The 24,205-nt window shown below is 42.7% G+C and overlaps 1 protein-coding gene across 2 annotated transcripts in view; it reads left to right on the top strand.

Annotated features, from left to right (window-relative positions):
• Positions 1 to 1,409: 1,409 nt before the first annotated feature.
• The window catches only part of HSD17B2 (hydroxysteroid 17-beta dehydrogenase 2), a 56,032-nt gene continuing 33,236 nt past the window's right edge, over positions 1,410 to 24,205 (top strand). The window contains exon 1 of one of the 2 annotated variants that reach the window (XM_045505458.2): positions 1,410 to 1,888. In XM_045505458.2, the coding sequence (XP_045361414.1) occupies positions 1,621 to 1,888 (268 nt within the window). In that variant the 5' untranslated portion in view covers positions 1,410 to 1,620. The remainder of the gene's footprint in view (positions 1,889 to 24,205) is intronic. The other variant, XM_010967639.3, reaches the window with a different exon arrangement.

Raw genomic sequence — 24,205 nt, 5'->3', positions numbered from 1 at the left:
GACAACCTAGTTAGTAAGTGGCAGAGATAAGACTGGATTTGAATACAGGTCATCCGACCTCAAAGTGAGAACTTTTCTTGTCTCTCCAGATATGCCAACACTCAGCCTTTATCTGAATTCTGAGTTCCCCTACAGGACACGCCTAAGGCCCAGGTAGGGCAGCGCCCTCTTGTGGAAATGTCAGCATTGTAGCTGGTGGTCAGTGAGGTGTGGAGGCTCTAGAGTACTGACTTTTGAGCCAGTTAAGTCATGGGTGTGGGTCTGGACCTACTCCTTCTACCTAAGAAACTTTTCTTCTTACAGCCTCAGCTTTCCATCTGTAAAATGTGCACGACAATATCCACCTTGAACTTTACGTGCTCAGGGCCAGTGAGAAAACTGGGCAAACATGGGCTGGAGGCAATCTAGGTTAATATGAACAGAGACACAAGAGGGAGAGGGTGACAGCAGCCCCGGCTCACTCCGAATGAGCATGAATTAAGCATACTCATACAGCCACATATTTCCTGGTGGGTAATTTAAACCCTAAAGTTTAATATAAATACATATAAATAATTTCATGAGGTTCAAATGAGGCCAAATAAGAAAGGGTTAGTACATGATGCACTAATTGTCTTTTTTTTTTTTTTTTTTTTGCCTAAGGTGAGCAAAGTGATTAAGAGCATAAAGCTCTGAAACAAGGCTGCTTATCTCCCTCCTGTGTGATCTTGGGCAAGTCTCTTAACTTCTCTGTGCCTCACGGCCTCACCCGTAAAATTACTAGAATAAAAGAGCTTACTTCCTAGGGGTATTTTGTTCAAAGAGGCTGAGCATATTGACTGTTGACTGCCAGTGCTGGAGCAGAGCTTGCCAGAGAATAGGGTCTCAGCTGAACATGGCCCCTGGCACAAATAAGTACTAATACATATTGACCATTATTCGTTGTGTTATGATTGTCGTTGTCTCTCCCTGGCATATCTTTTCTCTGGCAAGCCCACCGCATTTCTCATCTGCCAAGAATCCCATCCTCTGGTCCTCTATTTCCTCTCCATCTCACCCTTCAGTCTGACTCCAGTGGGAGATAGCAGGAGTTCTGCAGACATGGACAGTCAGTGATGCCATCCCCTGCCAGAACCAATCATCCAAACTGGCTGCCTGGATTCACACATACACGCGCGTGCGCACGCGCCCCATCAGGAAAAGGACTCGACAGACAGCACAACACAGGCTCCTAATGGAGATTTCCTGTTAGCAAGAGGTTTCGTTATTTGCTGTTAGATAGATTGAATTCTGTCAATTATTACCCCACTAGTTATCTCTCCAAAGGTCATTTAAAAAAAATGCGTGTTTATTGCAGGTGAGTGTGCATATGTGTCGTGTGTACAGTGGGAGGCGGGGGGGGGAGCAATCAAATAGGAAGTGCTCTAGTATTTATATTAAACTGCAGGGTTTAAATTCCCCACCAGGAAATATGTGGCTGTATGAGTATGCTTAATTCATGCTCATTCAGAGTGAGCCAGGGCTGCTGTCACCCCCTCCCTCTTGCCTCTCCGTTCATATTAACCCAGGTTGCCTCCAGCCGGTTTTTGCCCACTTGTCTCACTGGCCCTGAGCACGTAAAGCTGCAGCGAGTCTCTGAAAATGGGGACTTTCTTCTCTGAGATGGCGTGGCTCTGCCTGGCTGTCACCGCAGTGCTCGGAGGAACAATTCTTTGGAGACTCAATAAGAGCCAAGGGCAGGTGGGAAAAAAGGTGGTCTGCCTGGCAGGGCTCTGGGGAGGGGCGTGCCTGCTCAGCCTACCCCTCTTCTGGGGCTTGTTCCTCTTCTCCCTTTCATGCTTCATCATGTATACTTACTTTTCTGGCCAAGAGTTTTTACCTGTGGATCAAAAGGCGATACTGATCACAGGTAAGTGGATGGCACGGCGATTCTCAGTCAGGGCAGGATCTGGCTCTTGCTTTGCCTTAGCGAGACTATTTCAAATTAGGTTTAAAATTTTTAAATAAAATACTTAGCATGGAGTAAATGAAAGCACATCTCCGGTGTCTTTCACTACACTGTTTTGGTTTGCTTTCTTTAGGAGGTGGACTTGAAGTGGCTGGTGGTGAGACGGATTGGGCAGGGGATATGTGCACTTAAGCCATGATTTTGTTAATTTCCCAGGCTATATATGAATAAGCAAATTTGGTTTGTTTCACTGTACCTGGGAAAGTCCCATAGGTTTTTCTTTTTTGAGCTTAAACAGAATTCTGTTCTGAGATTAATGTTCAGCTGGATTCTAGATTTAGGCTCTTATTCCCTAGATGTGCAAAAAAGCTGATAAAGCCGGTTCCTCCTTGTATTTTGCTGTCTTTTTTAAATATTGAAGGGACTCACCTGGGCTGGAAATTCTGCAGTTTCACCAACTGCTGTCCAGAACCTTGTGTCTCATCTGAACCTTTGTCTTCAGATCTGTCATTGGACGGCTAATGTTTCTTAGTTGGATCAAGCTGGCAGTATTTCCAGAAGCTTTTTCCTTTGTTTGTGTTCCTTTTTTTGCTGCAATTGTGAGGCCAAATTAAATTTCTGTGTGTTGTAAAACTGGTTCGGTTGTGAAGTTTGGGTTTGGATAGGGCTTTAATTAGGATAATCCTAATCCAGAAAATCCTGCCAAGGTGAGGATATCAGTTGCGGAATCATTTCCCAGGAGATTATCACCCCACCCCCCACCCCCAGGCTCTGCGCCTCGGGAGTGAAGGCAAACAGGGAGTGTGGATGGAAACAAATCAGGGAGTTTCCCAATTCACTGAGAAGTGGACTATAAAGTGACCTGTCTATCTTACCTTTTACTTTAACTCAATAATAAAATTCTCTCTTAAAATGAGATGCAAGTTGACGCTTGGAGTTTTGAAGTGCTGCGGAAAACAAGCCTCTTCAATGAAAAAAAAAAGAAAGAAAGACAAAAGTAAACAAAACAGTTCAAAGGTAGAAAATTCAGTTAATCAATGGGATATTTATCTATGTGAATGTCTGGTATTACCTGGAATCATGCATCTAGAAGACTGGCTGGCTTTTCCACTGTTTCACTAGAATTCTCTGGGGATGGCTGTGTGAAAAGCTGTAGCAACAGTATACATTTTTCTGTTCTGTGTATAGTAGCAAGTACCCATGGTCTTCAAAGTAATTCCAGGTCAGATTTATTTTCTGTACTTTTCCACTTGAACACGAAAGAAGACAGAACAAATAAGCATGTTTAGAAAAAAAATGACCATGATGCTGTGGTTGACACTAATGCGACATGATCTCTTGGAGTCCAAATATTCCTGGGAAATCAATTTCAGGGAGCAGCAATTTCAGGGAACTCTAAGGCTCATAACACTAAAGCTCAGGGTAAACTCAGGCAAACGTCAGCGTAACCGAGAAAATAGGAATTGTCTCTTGCTTGTTTGTCTTGTCGGTGTTCTTTATCCTCTGCTTTTGAAGATGTAGGCATGCAGAAATGCACAAAACACACACCCAACTCAGCCCACATCAGTCATGGAAGTATCCCGACGTGTTTAGTGGCATGGAAAATGACTGATTCAATTAGGCAACTCAAGCCCAATGACTAATCCCTCAATGGAATGCCTAGCAATTAGAAAGCTTAGGATGAAGAAAAGAACTGCCTACTTTTATGGCTGACTGAAATGTGACTTTCAGGTTCTTTGTCATTGTCATGGGGCATGCCATAGACTCAATACAATTCTAGAGAATTCATTTGTACTAAATGGGAAAATTTTAAATGGATTCATTTGGTTACACCAAAACTCGTGTTAAGTCACCATGACTTGGAATAAGCTTTGTTTGAGGTTGGCTTGTGTTATAATTGGTACACATTTTCGTGTGGTGGGGGGACAGAGAGAAATGTGGCAGTGTGCATCGTGTATGTGCCATGTGTTGTCCAGAGGCAGTGAGGGAAGAAAATTGAAGACCATGCAATTGTTATATTGTCAGGTGATGGAATCAGAGGTCCTCGTTTTCCTTGACCTTTGACCCGCATGCGCTGGGTTTCCTTCACTCCTCTTCTGAGGTTACATGTTGTCCTTCTCAGCCTGCTCTTTCAACTTGGTAGAAGACGCACAGGTAACTTTGCTTTTCCACCCTCAGCACTTTCATCCTAGCGCCTCCAATCTTTCTCGCATATGTTGAATATTAACTATTGATTTGGCATCTACCGCGTACAGGGCACATTCCTGGGGGGCTTCACAGTCCCCTGGAAGAGAGAGAAAGCCGGCCACACCTAACTGTAACCATGTGATGGGGCTCAGAGTGTTCCTCTGGGAGGATTCCCAGACTGCCAGGGAAGCTGCTGTTGAGTGCAGGAGGTACCTTGTTAGGAACTGGAAAGTAGCTTTTTAGAGGGAAAATAAGGTCTTCCAAGCTAATTGGTTAACCAGCTATGGCACACACAGCTAGCACTCATTAAAACTTGTTGAGTAGGATAATTGTTAATTGGAATTTGCAAAACTGGGCACAATGGATCAGAGAGGGGAAAAAGAATATGTTTTCTGTGAAAGTTTCATCTTATGCTCCAAGTGAAGTGTCCTAGGTGGATGCTGACCCCCTTCTAGGACTTATTAAATAGTCCAATTAAGGTTCTAAAATGGGATACTATTGGCATCAGTTTGGGATTTGGGCTCCTTTGGATTTAATGTTAGACTGTTGAAATGGATAAACATTGACAGTAGACTAAGGACTAAGGGAAATAAAATTTCTGTGCTCAGAGCTTTACATGCATTTTGTATTTGATTCCCAAAATCCTAATAACTTACATCTTGTGACCAAGGAAACTATGTGTCCAAAGTCACTGAGCTATGAAGTCGCAGAGATGGGACTAAACCCAGATCAGACCCATATGCCACCCAAAGCCTTGCTCTTAACCGTTATCATTATCAGCGTTACAGCCACGGTTACTAGTGGCCCGTAAATGTCCCCAGAATATAAATGTGTCCATTCAATTGGCAAATAAGTGTTGAACACCCATTATGTGCACAAGACTCTGCTTGTTATAGAACTTGGCAGTTGCTTGGATGCAAGATATGTCCCTCAGAAAAGATAAAATGCAGGTACTATAAGCACAGATAAGAATGTTTGAAAAGGGTGATGGTTTGAAAGATGCCATGTGGTGAATCTGACTTCAGGTTTGAGCTTGAGGGTAGTGAGGGGCAGTGTAGGTGGAAAGCCATGGGCAGTTGGAAATACAGAACTCGATCTTGATTAGGATTGGAGAAGGAGGATGGAGAAACCCAAGAAACAAAGTGATGCTAATGCAGCAAGGAAGGGGGTCACTGGTATATACGGTAAGGAATCAACACAGTCCTGAGAGGGTCTATAATTCAGTCAGTCTATCAGATTTGTGTATGTGTGTGTGTGTGTGTGTGTGAGTGCATATCCTCTTTTATCATTCAGTTTAAGCTTTGCCTTAGCCCTCTACAGAGAGGCATATAAAAGGTATTTGCTAACTTGGTTAATTTTGTAAAAGTTTGAATGATGATTCTATTAGGCACTGAGATGGGGTGTTTAGGTTGGCAGATATTCTCATGGAATGAAAGTCCTCCCAAACATATTGTAAGCTGTTTGAAGGCAGGGACCAGCTCTTTTACGACTATGGCCTCTTTCTCAGTCTGAGCACATTAGACCCAACACAACGTTAATGAGTGAGTGAGCCCTGAGTGAATGAACCACGCTGGTGAGACATCCCCCTCCTTTTGGTGGTCACTGGTTGGACACAGTGGGATTGTCCCATTCTGCCCACTTGCTCAGGTACTTATATCTGCCAGTTCTTTCTGCTGGGGTCACCTGTGTAGAAAGGACAGAGTCATGTGGCCAAACTGTGGAGGCCCCTTTGTTTGACAATCACTTAATTATTGGCTTGCTCTGGACAGGGCTTTGTGATGACTTGGTTCTAAGCGTGCTCCTGCTTACCCAGGATGTGGCATAAACAGAACATCCTCTGGTCACACTGTCCCTCCCCACCACCACCAGGCTGCTGAAGCTTCTCACCCAAGGGTCATTGGTGCCCTCCTAGGCACCAGAGCTGGACTTCCACTACAGCACTGCTGACCATCTTTTCTTTCTTGACACAACCTCCTCTGCCTTCAGAAGGGTCCCTGATACAAACAAGTTCTTATTTTGGAAGGCGATCAAAGATTATCTTTGCTTTCACTTTCCTGGCCAAAGCTGCCTTGTCTATTTGCTTATGTCAGATTGTAACCCTTGTTTACCCCACAGATTTTAGAATCCCCTATTTATGCTCCTAGAGAGGAACTCTTCCCAGATGCTATTCCTTTGCCTTATCCCCTGCCTTCCTAATTTTGGGGTTCAGTGCTGGGCTCTCAGAGCTGGGGATTAGATTAGATCATAGGGAATCAAAATAGATGTGCTAGAACGTGGCATGGGCAAAGGTTCTGAAGCAAGACCCTTAGTTCTATGCTGTATCTACCTCTGATTCTTCCTTTTTGTGCCCTGGCCTCATCTGAGAGTTTCCTATGTGACCACTTCAGCCTCTTGAGTTTTCTCCCATGATTCTTCTCAGTTTTGATCCTTTATGCTGAGTTGTCTTTTGAATTCTTCTGAGAGAGAGAGTCTTTGGTGGGCATTGGATTAGGAGACCTTACTCTGGGCAAACCTGACTATGTTCAGCTGTTGTCTCTCCCCCTGAGCCTCCATCTCTAGATAAGACTCCAAGTCTCGGGGTGAGGGGTGCTGAGAGTGATGAGGATGTGTGATTGACATGAGCTGCGATGGGAGACACAACTGGTGGCTGTCTTCACAGTTCATGTTTTCAATAACCATTTGTCAACTGCCTATTGAGCACACTTGAGATACAATGGGGAGTAAAGACAGACAAGGTCTCTGCCTTCATGAAACTTAATTCCAGTGGAGGGAAACATAAAACAAACCAACCAATAAATAGATAAGATCATCTCAGCACTGCAAGGCTTTCATGGCATGGATGGCGGCTTCACTGTACTGTTGAGAGCGATCTTTTATTGGCGGCTTCCTATGTGTGAGGAACTGTGTCAGACACTGTGATCAGCATTTTACATGCCTAATTTCATTTAATTTTCACACATCCCAGATAAGATAGTTTTAAAGCTTTAAATATGTGAAAAGTAGAGTGAGTATACACAACATGCCCAATACCCATATTCTAAAATGATCCTGATCAAGAGATCAGTGAGATAACTTCTATTATAATCCCATTCAAAGATGCAGACATTGAGGTTTTCAAGAGATTATATAGCTAAGGTCACATAACATAAAATAAGCAAGTGGCAGTGCTAGAATTTAAACGCAGGTATTCAAGGAGATGATACAGGCAGTGCGGACAGGGGGATGGCAGGTGTGTTTCCTCTGGGGGAAAGAGGCCATGACAGCCAAGTGTTTCAGACCTGCTAAGCTGCCTGAGCATCTTTGGCTTCCACATTCAGGCCCAGGGTCCCATGGTAAAGCTGGCTCTCAGCAGTGGAAGGAGAACTATATCACCCAGCAAGGCTCGCCTTGGCAGTCCCCCAAAAGCTTGAGGGACTGAACAAGCTGGGACTTCCCTAGGGTTTCACTCTCATGGCAAGGTTGTTATGTTTCCAAAGAGAAGCCATTAGTGACCCATGCAAGGTGTCTTCTCGTTGCTCACAGAGTCAGTCCCTGTTTTCCAAATATTACCAGCTGTGCCCTGGAGCAGTCACTTGGCTACCCCTAGGTTATTACTTCAAACCTACCTCATGCACTGTTGAGTTTTGTGAAGTCTTCGGGAGTGTGGAAAGGGGATTAGAATCTATTTGAATATCTATTCATTCAGTAGTTCACCAATAGTTATTAAGCATTCTGTGCCACTTACTGGGAATATAGTGACAAATAGCATGCATTCATTACACTGAATAAACTTATAGTGGTGGTAGGGGATAGCCAAGAAACAGGACATTGCAAGGCAATACAACGTGTGAGAGTTCAGAGAAGTGAGCACAAGTCAGAGGAGGTAAGACCACCTAGGAGGTTGGAGCTGAGGCCAGGAGTTTGGAAAGCAAGCAGCCTATTGGAGGGATTTGATAATGAAAGAATCAAAGGACTTGCTAGGTCTTTGAGTCTAGGTAGAGCAGAAGAGGAGAGACCCACCACACACTTGACTTCCCTACTATAATCCTCAGCAAAACCCTTTGTAAATTCTTTTGCTCATCTGTCTTCCCAGATGGACTGATAACTCCATAAAGGCAGGCGGTGTGTAAAGCATAGTGCCCACAACAGGCTCAAGGAATGAACTCATGAATAAATGAATGCAGAGAATGATTCCTAGGGTCTGAGGATAATTCTTACTACTAAGAGAAACAATAGATTTTGAGAGACTGAGGGGAAGGAACTGACTTTGAAGAAAAGAGAAGGTATTTTGTTTGAGATATGTTTAATGTGATGTGCCAAGGTTGTATTGAGGTGGAGTGTCCAGCTAAATTTGAAAAGTTAGCCTAAATCCAAAACGAGCTCAAGGCTGGAGATCCAAGAAAGTTAGTCTTCCACAGAGGTAGGACAAATAAGGCTCTGAAAGCTAAAGTGATGCCTGAGAGAAGAGTATAGAGTGAGATTAAGGCAAGGAACTGGACAGTGGATGCTACCCAAATCTATAGAACAGGAGTGGAAGGTGGACCTGGATGGTGTAGGGTTCCAAGGAAGAGAAAAGTTCCAAGGAGGAGAGTTATAAACAATATTCAATATGGAAGAGAGATTGAATGGGATGACAAGATACCTGTGGATTCAGTGCTTTGGGGGAACTGATTAAAGAGAATTGTTTCAGTAAAGGATATGAGAAGAGACCGCAGGCCAAGAACAGTGAGAGGATGGTGTTAGTGAGCAACCCTGAAGTTTGGAGAACACTGGTGGAAAACAGAAGCAGCAGGATGGGAGATTAGCTATAGGGAGTAGTAAGACCAAAGGGAGACATGTGGGGGAGGGAGAAACTTGGGGGAGTGATTTTGGAGGCCCAAAAGGAAGGACTCAATAAAGACATTGATAGTGGAAAAAGGATTGTGGTAATTGATTAACTGGGAGGCTGTTGCTCAGGGGACAAAGAAGAATTAGAAGCAGTGACTGTCTCAGCTTTCATTCAGTTTTTTTCCCCTTTCAATTTACTTACGTAGTGAATCTTCAACGGCTTGTGGTGCAGTTATGGTCATAGGGTTCTTATGAGAATAAAATGATATAAGACATGCCAGAAGCTTAGTACTGTGCCTGGCTGCATAGTACAAAACTGGTGAGTGCTATTATAGGAAATTAGAGAAGACAGAAGGCAATAAAGTAATCAGAGAAGCCTCATGTTGTAAGCAATACCAGCTATTTTTCTGGGCTGGAACAGGTAGTCTTCACATTGGGGTCTTATCACTCCACTGTTGCCAAGTTAAATTAGATCTCTCTTGTTTATGCCCTTGTCATCATCTTTTTCTTTTCTTTTCTTTTTGCTGCAAATAGCATTATTTTATTCTTTTTTTTATAGCTGAGTAGTATTCCATTGTACAAATATACCACAATTTTTTTATCCAGTCATCTTGGACTGCACTGTCTTTATTTATTTTTATTTTTATTTTTTTAAACATTTTTTATTGAGTTATAGTCAGTTTACAATGTTGTGTCCATTTCCAGTGTAGAGCGCAATTTTTCAGTTATACATGAACATATATATATTCACTGTTGCATTCTTTTTCACTGTGAGCTACCACAAGATCTTGTATATATTTCCCTGTGCTATACAGTATAATCTTGTTTATCTATTCTTTTTTTGTTTGTTTTGTTTATCTATTCTATATGCCTGTCAGTATCTACAAATTTCAAACTCCCAGTCTGTCCCTTCCCACCCCTCTTCTCCTGGCAACCACAAGTTTGTATTCTATGTCTATGAGTCTATTTCTGTTTTGTATTTATGTTCTTTTTTTTTTTTTTTTTTTTTAGATTCCACATATAAGCGATCTCATATGGTATATTTCTTTCTCTTTCTGGCTTACTTCACATAGAATGACATTCTCCAGGGACATCCATGTTGCTGCAAATGGTGTTATGTTGTTGTTTTTTATGGCTTAATAGTATTCCATTATATGAATATACCATATCTTCTTTATCCAGTCATCTGTCAATGGACATTTAGGCTGTTTCCATGTTTTGGCTGTTGTGCCCTTGTCAACATCTTTATCAACTTCTATGAGCATTTTTTTTAATGTCATCTTCGTCCTAGAGCAATAGCTCTTGAACAGAAGCAATTTTGCTTCCCAGGGGACATTTTAGCAATGTCTGAAAATATTTTTGGTTGTCACACCTCGGGGGCATGGGAACAATCTACTGGCATCTAATGAGTAGAAGCCGGGGATGTTGGCAAAACATCATACAAGTCACAGGAGGGTCCCCATAACAAAGGATTACTTGATGTGAAATGTTAATAGTGCTGAAGTTGAGGCATCCTGTCCTATGGCGTGAGCTCTGTGGATCAGGGGCCATATCACTCCCATTGATCATGGTAACCCCAAGTGCCAGGTACAAAGCAAGTCACATGATGGGTGCCCCGTAATAATAAAAGGAAATGGATAAAGATGTGGTATATAGATATATATAATGGAATATTACTCAGCCAATAAAAGAATTAAATCTTGTCATTTGTGTCAACACAGATGGACCTAGAGTGTATTATGCTAAGTGAAATAAGACAGACAGAGAAAGGCAAATACTGTATGATTTCACTTACATGTGGAATCTGAAAAACAAAACACATAAGCAAACATAACAAAACACATAAGCAAACATAACAAAACAGAAACAGAGTTATAGATACAGAGAACAAACAGAGGGCAAGAGGGTTGGGGGAGGAGAGAAACAGGTGATGGAGATTAAGAGGCACAAACTACCAGTTGCAAACTTAATAAGTCACGCATATAAAATGTACAGTGTAGGAAATATAGGCAATAACTACATAATAACTTTGTATGGTGACATATTGGAACTAGACTTATCATGGTGATCATTTTGAAATATGTAGAAGTACCAAATCACCATGTTGTATAACAGGACATAACACAGTGCTGTAGGTCAATTCAACTTCAAAAACAAACAAATCAACTCATAGAAAAGGAGATCAGATTTGTGGTTACCAGAGGTGAGGGGTGAGGAAAGGAGGGAATTGGCAGACTGGATGAAGGCAGTCAAAAGGTAGAAAAAAAAGGAAATGGGGATTGAACTGGAGCTTGAAGAACAGGCTAGGTCTGAATGTATTTTCCTCTGATCTGAGTATACAGTGGCAGAGGGTGCTGGGAGTTCTCTGGGGTAAAAGTTCACAAAGAAGACTGTAAATATCCTATCCCCAAAGGGATGGGAGACATGAAGCAGCCTTGGGGCTTCATTAGGAGACTGACATTTCTATAAACAAGACAGTTGCAGAACAAAGGGTCTGGAACTGAAGGTAACACAAGAACACCCAAGACTATGAGCAGTTCATTGTTTTGACAGATACAATCCAGCCAACCACCAAAGCAACAGAGATAGAATTTTAAATAGACACAAAACAGAGAGAGTTCTTTTAGTAACGCACAAAGATGAGTCTTCTCAGCTCACCCTGTGGGCTGCCATATGCACAGAGAAGGGCTCCACTTTTGGGTAGCTCTTCAAGTCTGTTGGATATCAACCATCACTGGGCATTAGAATCATACGATGCTTGGGTGCCCGCTCCCAGAGCTCACATTTACCTGATCTACGGGTTGTGATGAGGGCATTGGTGTTTCTTAGGGCCCCCCATCCCAGATGCAGCTAATGGATAGCCCTACATTGTGAGTGTACGCCAGCCCAAAGCCTCGTATAAGCAGTTCCTCTCTCCAACACCTTATGTACCCAATCCCACTGGGTGTCTTAGATATTCCATGTCTGAAAGTGAGCTCTTGATCTGGGACCCCCTCCTATCTGGCCCTGGCTCAGTCCTCCCCATCTGGAGAGCCACACTACCAGCACCCTGTGGAGACCAGAATCCTGAGAGTCACCCTGAATCCCTGTTTCTCCTCCTTCTGCCTCCAGATCCATTCCCAGTGCCGTAACTGCTATCAATAGACCCACTGCTCTCTGGCACCACCTCTGCTCTGGTCAAAGTTGCCATCATCTCTCTCTGGGCTGTTCTCAGCCTCTGAGATTCCACTCTTTCCCCATCAACTCATTCTTTGCAGAGTAGCCAGAATGCTCCTCTGTACTTTAAGACCCTTCAAAGGCTTTCCACGGTAAAGAATAAAAACCCAAAGTTCTGCCCAAGACCAGGGGCCCTGCATGATCTGGTCCCTCTCATCTCACACCTATCTCCCCTGCTTGTTGGCTTCAAACACTAAGCTTTTCCTAGCTAGATAGTCTTTGCATGTGCTGTTTCTTTCGTCTGGACTGCTGGGGTCAGGGCAAGGAGCCCCTTTACAGGGCTGGCATCTTCTTCACCTTCATATCTTAATCTAAATCAGAGTTCCTCAGTCTTGGCACCATTGACAGTTTGGGCCAGAAAATTCTTTGTTGTTGGTGCTCTCCTAATGCAATGTAGGATGTATAGAAGCACCATGGCCTCTACTTACTGCCTCTACTTACTAGGCATCAGTAGCATGCTTTACCCCCCATTTTTAGTTGTGGCCACCAAAAATGTCTCCAGACAATTTCCCATGGGGGTGGAAACACTGACCACTTGAAACACTACTGGTTTAAATATTACCTTCTCGAGCAAGTGTTCCCTAGTGTCCAAGCTTTAAGTCTCCAGCTATTATCCTCAATCTCCCTATCTTACTTGTTAATTTCATAGCCTTTTTCTCACTTTGAAATTAAATGTACACTTATTTATCTAGTAAGGTATCTCAGCTCACCCTACTAGCCTGCCTTGACTATTTCACTCAGTATTGACTATTTTCACTCTGTATCAACAGCATATAACAGCTGCTGGCACACAGTAGATATTCAATAAACATGCACTGAACAAGCACATGTAAGAATGGATGGACGCATGAATAAGCCAGGACTGCTGGGTATATGAGTGGGAGGTGATCTAGCACAGAAGGAAGAGCATAGACTTTGGAGCCAGCAAGTTCTGGCTTCCTAGCTCTGTGTGATCTGGGATAGCTCAGTTAACCCCTCAGAGCCTTAGTTTAGTCGTCTGCAAAAATGGGGATGTTATCCTTGAGCGTCTGATCAGCTGTGTGTTCCTTCCTAATCACTCCCAGATCCCAGGTGATTCTGATGCTTCTCCTTGTGGCCTTGGCAGCTGGTACAGGACTGTACCAGAGCTCACCATCGCCAAGTACAGGAATCAACACTGTCCCCTCAGGGCCTTATTTGGTGCCAAGCAGACTGCACGTGCTCAGCCAACGACCCCTGCTCAGTGTGACCAGGGGTCAAGTTGTAGCCACATTTTAATTAAAAGCACCGTGGCCACACTTTAATAAGAGCACTGTGGCCAGGCACCGTGCTGAGATGATTCTCACAGGGCTGGTCCCTGGGGAAAATGACTCAACCTAAGTCCCTCCTCTCTGTTGTGGGCACACATTCAGGTGGGCCTTCTGGCTTCGTGCAGAAATCTGGGAAGCTGGGCCTGGGTCCTCCTGTTTCCCTGTTCTTCCTTCGTCTCCAGGCTTTGTGAATAATTTGATGATGGTCCAACTGTCTCTTAGACCCGGGGGATGGAGTGTGGGCAGTGATGCTCCTCTCTTCCTCATTCACTAGAAAAGGAAATCTCTGAGTCTTCAAGATGGTTCTAGCAAAGAGTCCTTGTGAGTAGAGTTGCCACTGAATTCCAGTTTGCTCATAGCATAAGCTCCCTCAGGAGGCACCCCTTTGAGGTGTCCTACCTGCTCAGAAGTCCTCAAGAGGAGCCTAGCCCCTGGGGTGTGAGTTTCCCTTGGGACTAGCTCACCCCTGTCCCGCCAGGCCAGCAAATGGCAAAGCAGGCCTCTAAATCTAGGTATTGTTCTATCTCTATTTTCCGCTTCCCAGGGGAAAATTGTCTTTTTCTCAGCCTGGGCAGGGTTGGGCTGTCCAACCAAGATGACATGTGATAGGGAAGGGGTAGCCCCATCTAAAGTGTCCCAAGGATGCTGTAACAAGGGACCACATCCTGGGAGGCTTAAAACAATAGAACAGTTATTTTAAGTTGTTTTACAAATCTGAAGCCAGAACTCCAAAATCAAGGTGTCCATAGGCCTTACTCCCTTGGAAGCCTCTAGGGGAGGATACTTCCCTGCTTCTTCTAGCTTCTAGTGATCCCAGTGATATTTGGCTTGTGGCAGCATAACTCTAATCTCTGCCTTCACCTTCACATGACTGTCTTTTCTGTGTGTCCCAATTTCCCTCTTCTTATAAGGACAGCAGTCAGACTGGATTAAAGGCCCATCCTACTCCAGTATGACTTCATCTTAAGTAATTGCATCTGTTACAAACCCATTCCCAAATAAAGGTCATATTCTGAGGACGGGAGGTTAGGACTTCAACACACCTTTCTGAGGGACACAAGTCAATTCAATTCACACCATTCCCTCCAACCAAAGCAGGGTCCTATTATTAGAAGAGGGGACGGATGTTGAGCAGATGTGCTGGCTACAGGTGAATCCACATGGCACCGCCCTTCTCCAAGCATCTTCCCAACTCTGCTTTCTATCCTGGACACTGACCTCAGCCAATGGAGGACAAGGGTCAAAGGATGTAGGAAGGGAGAAGCATGAAATTGGATTATTCTCCTGGTGCCCTCCCAGAAGGGATCCTGGGGGCTGCCTACCTCCCTTGCCTGAAGGTCACAGTTCAGTCTCTCCAGATTCCAGTAACTGTTGCAGAAAAATGTGTTACAGCTCAATGTTATAGCTCAGTGTTACAGCTCAGTTGTGGCAGCAACCTGGATCTGGGCAAGAGACCAAGCAGCACTCAGAGAGTTGGAGAACTCAGGTTTATTACACCAGTGGGCCCAAAGGAGTTAACACTCCAAGCTCTGGACCCTGTCTGTAGGTTTACACAGGCTTTTATAGGCTGCCAGTATACACTTTGCAACATCATATGCAAATGAAGTATAATGAAAGTTGACTAATTAGGAACAAGATTTGTAGAAATGGAACAATCAGGAGGGAGAGAAATAACCAATCAGGAGTGAAGGAAATAACCAATCAGGAGTGAGCTCAGGGAACCAATAGAATTTTAGGGGTAAGTAAGCTGTTTCAGAGGCAAAAAGTGAGGTAGAGCCTCTGGGCCAGGGAACCGGATGGTGCTGGCAGGAGAGTAGTGGCCCTGCCTTGGGGGTCCTGCCTGTCTTTTTATGGGGATTCCAGCCTCATAACTAATCCCTCCCTTTGCCCCTCAGGCCTAAGAAAGGGAATCCTGATGTTTATGTGCCCAGAGGGACTCTACTGACCTTTGACCCTTCCCACACCCCTTGTTGAATTCCCTTCCCGTCACCCAGTTTGCCATTTCTTTACTCAAGGTATCGTGCCTTATACAATAGCACAAACAAAAGATGGCCACTGAGATGTTCATTCTACTGTTATTTCTTGATTAAATATTTTTGCTAAATGACAACTCTTGGTCATGCCTTGTGGTTCTCCGTGTATCTTTGATGCTTCATCTAGTCACAGCTCATTAATTAAAGTGCTTTCTAAGAACTGTTCCTAGCAGCACGGGCTTTGGCTGCACTGCAGATGCAGAAGTCACACAAGGAGCCCACAGAGCCCGTGCAGATCAGAGAGTTAGTGACTTGGGCCACAGAGAGAAGAAGCCAAGCCAAAACCCACTAAGAGAAGGGGAGACGTGGAAGAGGCACACATTCCAGACAAGCTGAGATTAACATGCCCCTTGTGCGGCATCTACAGAGGAGATAAGAGATTGTTGAAATCATTGCCCTTTTTCATTCTCCTGAGTTAAAAACACTGACAGCAAACTAGGACAGCAAATATGAGCATAACCAATGATAAATTTAGCAGGAATGGGAAAGTCCACAGTGCCAGCCATGGACTCTGATTTTCCCACCGTGCTGTAAGCCCCTTGAAGGCAGGGACTGGGTTTATCTCAGTCACTATTTTGCCCCCAGCACTCAACCCAGTGAGGGGCAGAGAGAAGCTGAGTGAATTACTGAGTGAATTACTGAGTGAGGCAAGCTACTAAAGGTGTTATAAATCAACTCTGAGACTTTGCGCAGAGAAAACTTGACTTAGTGTGTTGCTGTCCCTGGAGGGAAGCTTCATCTCTGGTTCTTACTGGGAGCCCAACACAAGGCTAGATGTGGAGAGTGCCCCATGGGCAGGTATCTCCTTAGCATGATGCAAGGGGTTCTAACCTAGGACATACAACCATAGATAGAAGCTCACATTTTGATTTAATCAAACAAGTACTCAAAGTAACTCAGGTATCATGGAGGATCGCCCTGCCCCATTAGGTCAAGCTATCAAGCTATCAATGTATCATCTGCTTGAGTTCCTGTGTGGTACGTGGTGAAAGGTCCATCCATGTCCTCCAGAACATGTTTGCAAATCCCAAGGTCATCTTTCTACAAGTCACTCCTGGCTCTGATTCTAGTGAAGGCGAACTCTTGTTCTCCACTCTGCTTTCCGCCAAAACATGTAAGAACCCTTTTTCCTTAATTACTCACCCTAAACCTGCACACACACCCAAAAAAAAGGCACATGCACAAATTAGCTGAAAGTAGTCAGCTTTCAGGGAAATTCCGGGGTCCACTGTCATAGCAGACACAGTAGATATCAGACCGCCCTATTCTTCTATTCTTTTTTGTATCTTACTTTTTATTGAGCTATAATTCACATATCATAAAATTCACCCTTTAAAGTGTACCATGCAGTGGTTTTTAGTATATTCATAAGGTTACCCAACCATCACCATTATCTAATTCTAAATTTTCATCGCCCCCAAAAGAGATCTGTAACAATTATCTGACTGTCCTGTTCTTAGAATGTCACTTAGGTATTTCTGCCAACTTGACTTCCTGACCTCCCAATAGGCTGCTTTCCACCCTCTGACCCCCACTTCCTCTCTTTGGGCTGTCAACCTTTCTCCTTTTCTATCAGTATTTTTAGCTGAAAGGGAATCAGGTATGGCAGTGCTGTCCAATAGAAATATAATGCAAGCCACAGAAGTAATTTAAATTTTTCCAGTAGTCACATTTTTAAAAAGTAAGAAAATAAATAAGATTAATTTAAATAATGCATTTTATTTAATGCAACATATGGAAAATATGATCATTTCAACATGTAACCAATGTAAAAGTTATTAATGAGGTAATTTTCATTACTAAACTTTTGTTGGTTTTTTGGGGGGGGGGCAATTAGGTTTATTTATTTATTTATTTTAATGGAGATTGAATCCAGGATCTCATGCCTGTTAAGCCTACACTCTACCACTGAGCTATACCCTCCCCCCTTGATGACTTATTTGTATGTTATTTCCTTGCAGAAGTCTTCCATGATCTGCCTCCTCAAGGCCAGTCCCTCCCTTCCACCTCAATTATTCATCACAGTACTCGTTTAATTCCTCTGTAGCACTTACCACAATTCATCATTTTCTTTTTTATATCATACAGCCAATGTCTCTATCTCACACTGGATAAACTTTGTGAGGATGGTGCTATAGACTGAATTATGTTCTCCCCAAATTCATAGGTTGAAGCCCTAACGTCCTCGCCACCACCCACTATGTGATGGTATTTGGAGACAGGGCCTGTGCGAGGTGATTAGGTTTAGGTAAGTTCATGAGAGTGGGGCCCTTGTGATAGGACCGGTCCTTATAAGAAAAAATATCAGAGCTCTCTCTCTCTCCCTCTCTCTTTGATGTGAGGATGCAGTGAGGAGGCCTGCAGTAAGCTCTCTTCCTGCAGTCCAGGAAGATGGCTCTCACCAGAACCTGATCATGCTGGCACCCTGATCTCTGATTTCTGGCCTCCATAACTGTGGGAGAATGGATTTCTGTTGTTTCAGCCATCCAGTTTATGGCATATTGTCATGGCAGCCTGGTGACTAAGATAGACGGTGATCACATCTACCTTTCACACCAATATAACCCAAGTACCTAGCACAGTGCCCTGGGACATAGTATGATCTCAGTAAAAATTTGGCAAATGAAAAAATGAATAAGTAGATAGGGATGCCAAAAATTATTAAGGTGTAGCTACCTAGACAACTCACCTAGAATAGTACCCACTGGGAAATTTTCTCTCTGGGGATTCTCACCAGACTTGGAGATTGTCCTCTTTGGGATATAGGACAAAAACACAAATGAGATTTGCTCACAGCTGTTGTTCAGGGGACAAGCACTGAAACTCAGTTCTCTTGTCTGTGAAATGGGGATAAACAGATTGACCCTGGGAGCCATTTATTCATTCAGCAGGTACAGAATGCCCAGTGTGTAGCAGGCCCTGTCCTAGGTGTGGAGATTGGACAGGTCACAAAGCAAAGTTCTTGCCCTCACTGATTTTGCATTCTATCAGAGGAGACAAATATTTAAAAATTAATGCCCCAATATGTCATACAATGTCAGGAAGCAGTAGGAACAATGAAGAAAAATACTGATATATCCCAGTTAAGGTGTCTCAAATATAATAAGTTGTCAATAAATGGTAGCCTTATTCAAGCTGTCATTTACTATACAGTATCTAAAGTGATCCTTTCAAAATCTGTCAGTTCATGTCAGTCCTTTGTTCAAAACTTTCTAATCACAGCCCATTACACTTAGAATAAAAGCCACAGTCTTCACCATGGTTTAAAGCAGGGTTTTTCTACTTGGACACTGGTGATGGTGGGCCTGGGTATTCCCTTCTTGTGCAGCTGTCCTGTGCCTTGTAGGATGTTAAGCAGCATCCTTAGACTCTATGCACCAGATGTTGGTAGCACCACCCAACTGTGGCAACCAAAAACGTCTTCAGTTATTGTTGGATGTCCTCTGGGGTGGGGGGAGAATCACCCCAGTTAAGAACCATTGGTCTAAAGACCCCACATGAACTAGCTTTGAACCACTGCTCTGATTACCTCCTATTATTTCCTCCCTCACTTACTCTGCTGTGGTCAAAATGGCCTCCTTGTTCTTCCTCTAACAATTACATCCCTGAGAGCCTTTGCACTGCTCTTCCTTGTGCCTGTGCAGACTTCCCTGGGGTACCTGTTCCACTGGTTTCTGCTCAGTGTTGCCTTCCCTGACCTTCAAACAGAACACAGCATCCTCCTCCCCATCACCTTCTGCTTCACAGCACCCATCACCACTTGATACCACATGCATTTACTGAATGTATCCCCTCTCCCTCTATAATGTAAGCTCCATGGGACAGGGACTTGGATGTTTTTATGTATTGCTGTACTCCCAAGGTCTAGAAGAGTACATAACACATAGTAGCACTTAATAAACAGCTGTTAAAAGAATGAATTAATGAATAAATGGATGATTATTAGAAGGATTGGCAGGCAACACAGAATGGAAAAAGCAGGACATGTGTGGGATGAAGAAGAAACCAACTGGACTGGAATACATGGTAGATCCTGAGCTTGGGCTTGATTGAATGAGAACAAATTATAGAGATTATTGAAATCCAGGCAGGATACTTCATACAAGTACTTACCATACATGTGGGAGCCAGAGGAGGTTCGTAAATGGGGAGAGATATGGTAAGGATGGAGTAAAAATTAGAATCCTGATTCCAATTGGAAAACAATGGAATGCAAGTCTGGATCCAAACTAGAAAATAACAATGTTTCATGTGTGAGTAGGGATGGCAAATAAGTTCCTATCTGGTGCTGTCTCCAGTTGATTAGGAGTGTTGAGACAAGTGGGTTCTAAGGGAGAGAGTGCATTGATTGAACAATGTCCATGGTAGCATCAGAAGCGTGCTGTGGCAGGGTTGTCAAGGGCTCTCCATCCCTGTTGGAAGGAACTAGGTCATTGGTGGTGATTGTTAATGAAACAGAAAATAAAGAACTTCTATAAATTAGAGATCTATTGGATTTCTGGGCATTATTTTAGTCAAATTTGGTAGGTAGCATCTTGCACTATTGTATGTTAGGAGCAGCCAAGTGAGTTTTTGACTAAGTGTTGTCAGGAAGGACATCCTCAGTCAGGAAACACCTTTCCTATGAAAAAGAGAGATGTCCAGCCTTTCTTAGATGAAACTATAGATAATGATAGGGAGCAGGAACTAAGCCACCCTGGGATAATGGGGCTACATCTCCAGATAGTTTCCCCTTCTTTGTGTTACGTTAATCTTAAGTAAATTTACTTTTTATGTAGTAGGGTGTTATTTTTTTAAAAAATGGAGTTGCTTAACATGTTTTTACAAGTGTTATTTCACTTGTAAACTTTCTTGTGAAATATGTGGTTGGAACCTTTAAACAAAAAATTCCATTAACCAAACCACGTGGAAACAAAGGAGAATAAACAAAAGAATCCATCCTCAAAAAGGAGTAATGTATGGTTCTGTTTATTTAAAGTGAAAGCCAGGCAAAACTGATCTGGGGTTTTTAAAAAATTTTATTTATCTATCTTAATTTTTTCTTACGTTTATTTATTTATGTCTTTTAGAGAAGGTACTGGGGATTGAGCCCAAGACCTTGTGCATGCTAGGCATGTGCTCTACCATTTGAGCTATACCCTCCCTCTCAACCTCTAATATTAGAAGCCAGTATAATAGTTATGGAGTGGGGATGACTAGGAGGAGGCACAAGGGAGATTTCTGGTGAACTAGTCATGTTATATTTCTTGATCTGGGTATTAGTTGCATGAGTGGACTCACTCTGTGAAAATTCATCAAGGTGTACACCATAAAAGTCAAAAAATAACTAAGGAAGTTTCTCTGTAATGTACACAGCAGACTGATATTCTTAAGACTATTATTTATTTCCTTAAGCAGCTCCATCAGGTGAAATATACACAAGTCATTGATTTACAAAGATTGACAGTATTCAGATGGAACATGGTGAATAGGAAAAAAAGCCCCTGTGCTTTAGAATCTAATGATTCTAATCACACCTCTGCTTTTGTTAGTTTAGTGATGGTGGAAACTTCACATTCTTTGAAGCTTGGTTTCCTCACATGTAAAATGGGAATAAAAAGATATATTTTCACAGGAGCCAACTAAAAGAGCTCCAAGTGGCTGAATAACTTACGTAGATATTTATGCATAGAGACTTCCTTCCAAGGAGTACAGTATGGAAGGGTGAGGACAAAGAGTAACTTTACAGTGGAGAAACCTGACAACATTACTCCATCCAGGTGATAAAGGGCAACGTAAACATTCATCAGTCTTGTCAATAGTATGTACTCTTAATAAGATGTAATGAATATGGCACTTTACCTGTCATCTCCTTCCTCAAACCATGACCCCAGTCCAATTATCAGACAAGTTCCAATAGAAGAGCATCCTATAGTATATCTGACCAATACTCTTTAAAACCATCAAAGATACCAAAAACAAGGAAAAGTATGAGAAAATGTCACAGCCAAGAGGAGCCTAAGGAGACATGATGACTAAATATAACGTGCGATCCTGGAGCAGAAAAAGGACATTAAATAAAAAGTAAGGAAATCTGAATGAAGTATGGAATTTAGTTAATAACGATGTATCAATATTGGCTCATTTTTCAAAATTGAAGTTTAGCTGATTTACAATGTTGTGTTAGTTTCTGGTGTACAGCATGGTGATTCAGTTATACATATATATTCTTTTTCATTATAGGTTATTATAAGATAATATTGGTTCATTAATTGTAGAAAATGTAGCATACTAATATAAGATGTTAATAATAGAGGAAACTGTTTGCAGGGTATATGGGAACACTCTATACTGTCTTCCTAATTTTTCTGCAAATTTTAACTGCTTAAAAATTAAAATCTATTTTTTTAAAAAACATCCACTTTACCTTGGTATCTTGGGCATGAAATGAGGTAATATATATAAACATAAGGCTCTCAGACTATTGAGACCTAGTTCCCAGCATTATCTGAGACACAGGAGATAGAAGAGTGAATGAGGTAACCCAATAGATTGCCTTCCCTGATGGAGGTGACCTAGTTCTTTCTCTTACTGCCTGTGTTTGTCCTCGATGGAGGGTTCACTAAAGAAGGGACTTTGAGTTATCTGGAAACATAAATATGGCCTGTAGTTCCTAGAACTTTTCTAGTTATAACATTCATCACTTTGTAATGTAATGATTTACTTAATGTATATTTTCTGCCAGACCAGGGTTTCCCCACCTCAGCACTACTGCCATTTGGGGCCAGATCATTCTTTGTGGTGGGTCCTGCCCTGGGTGCCATAGGATGCTCAGCAGCATCCCTGGAATCTACCACTGGATACCAATAGTACTCTCAGCGTTGACAACCAAAAATTTCTCCAAACATTGCCAAATATCCAGCGGGCCAAATTCATCCCTGGTTGAGATCCCTGACTTAATGTTTTTCAAGCCTGGCTGCACTTGAAATCACTTGGGGAACTTTAGAAACTATTGCCAGTACTTGGCCCCAGCCCAGACCAAATAAGTAAGACTGTCCAGTGGTGGGACCTGGGCACTGACAATTTTTAGAGCAGCCCAGTGATTGTAGTGGGACTCAGCACTGAGAGTCTCTTACTGTTCTAGGCAGTAAGTTCCATAAAGGTGAGGAGATGTCTCTCTTTTATGGTGGTATTTCTAGAACCTAAACAGTGATCCCTGAGTGAATGAAGAATGAATGAATGAATGAATGAAGGTGAAGAAAGACAGGAAGAAGTATCAGAAGTTAAGAGTGGCATCTAGAGAAAGCCATAGAACCATTTTTTTTTTTATGGTCATGGATACCAACTGTTGAATATATTCTTCCTAGTTTCTTTCTTTCTGAGGATGTAGGCATTTAAGATTAAACAAAAAAAAAGTATTCCCTGAGTCTCTGCAAAGATATCTTTAGAGGAAATGGGGTTGGGAGTCTGAGTCCCCTAAGTACTGCTAAGAAGAAGTTTTCCACCCTTGTCTGGATACTAAACTCACCTCCTTCTAATGGCCTCTGGTCTTGGCTAGGGATTTCTAAAATTCCGGCCATCTCAGCTGACCTAACATCACTCCCATCAGCATCAATTTCAGGGAAGTCAGTATTGAGAGTCATGTCCAGTGTTTCTTAACTGATAATACCCTCAACAGGTGTAATATGAAATTTTGGACAATTATGATGGATTTTCTGTGGCATTTGAGAATCTATTTCCCCAACTTCATGACAATCTGATGGCAGGCTGAGCTGAGCTGATCAGGAATTTTTTCGGTCATGAGATGCAGAAAAGGAGATATAGGTAGATCTATAGGTAGTTGCCAAAGTCTTAGGATGAAAGGCATGGGTACTGAATGGAGGTGAGGATTGGGCGAGGTGTTGGTCATGGGTAACTGAAAGGAGGGTGATGTCATTTAAGAGAAGGAGGAATTCTAGAAGGTGAAGCAATTGGAGGCAATTAGTGATGAATTCTGTTTGAATTTCGGGTGGCAGTAGGTGGAGTTCAGGAGAGCCACTAGGGCTGGACTGTGGTTTAGGAATCTAGGCACTTGCTCAAACCCAGCAGGGCTACTTTGATTGGTTGATTATTTCACAGGAAGACTAGGAGTTGCTTCCTCATTCACCACTGAGAACAAACCCATTACATTTTCCTTCTGGAACAGTGGCTGTAAGTAGTTTGTGCTGTTGCATGGGTGATGGGAGTCCACTCTCTGTGAAGGGAGTTGGCATCAGTAATGGGGACCCCTCTCTAGCAGAGCTTTCATTACTGGTGTCCCCATTTTGTGCACCACCCACACCCCTGCCAAGTGCTCAAGGAAACAATAAATCTACAACAGTAAAAGAACATGAAAAAGCAAATCTGGGTTTGAGAGAGAACCCTAGCACATCCCAGCTGAATAGCCTTGAATCAGTACTTAATCTCTTGGCACCTGAGTTGCCCATCTTAGCATAGAAATAACAACAGTATGAAAGAATTATTCATGAAGGTTATGTTCCAGGAAAAATGCATTTATTTTCCTTAAAAAATGGACATGAAAGATCTAGCTAGTTCCCAGGGCCTCACCACCCAACAGTCACTATCATGGGCAAGGGAGGTAGGGTATCAGTGGTAAATTGCCAAGTATTTGCTCTGCTTGGATTGGGAGCTTAGCCTTGTGTGACTCTCGGGGAAGTATTCAATGCACTGGAGTTTTATTTTATTTATCTACTGTTTTATTAAACCTTTATTGTATAGGGTAGAGGCAA

The sequence above is a fragment of the Camelus bactrianus genome, chromosome 9 (genome assembly GCF_048773025.1).
Source record: "Camelus bactrianus isolate YW-2024 breed Bactrian camel chromosome 9, ASM4877302v1, whole genome shotgun sequence".
Lineage (NCBI taxonomy): Eukaryota > Metazoa > Chordata > Mammalia > Artiodactyla > Camelidae > Camelus > Camelus bactrianus.
This window is presented reverse-complemented; position numbering and strand designations above follow the sequence as displayed.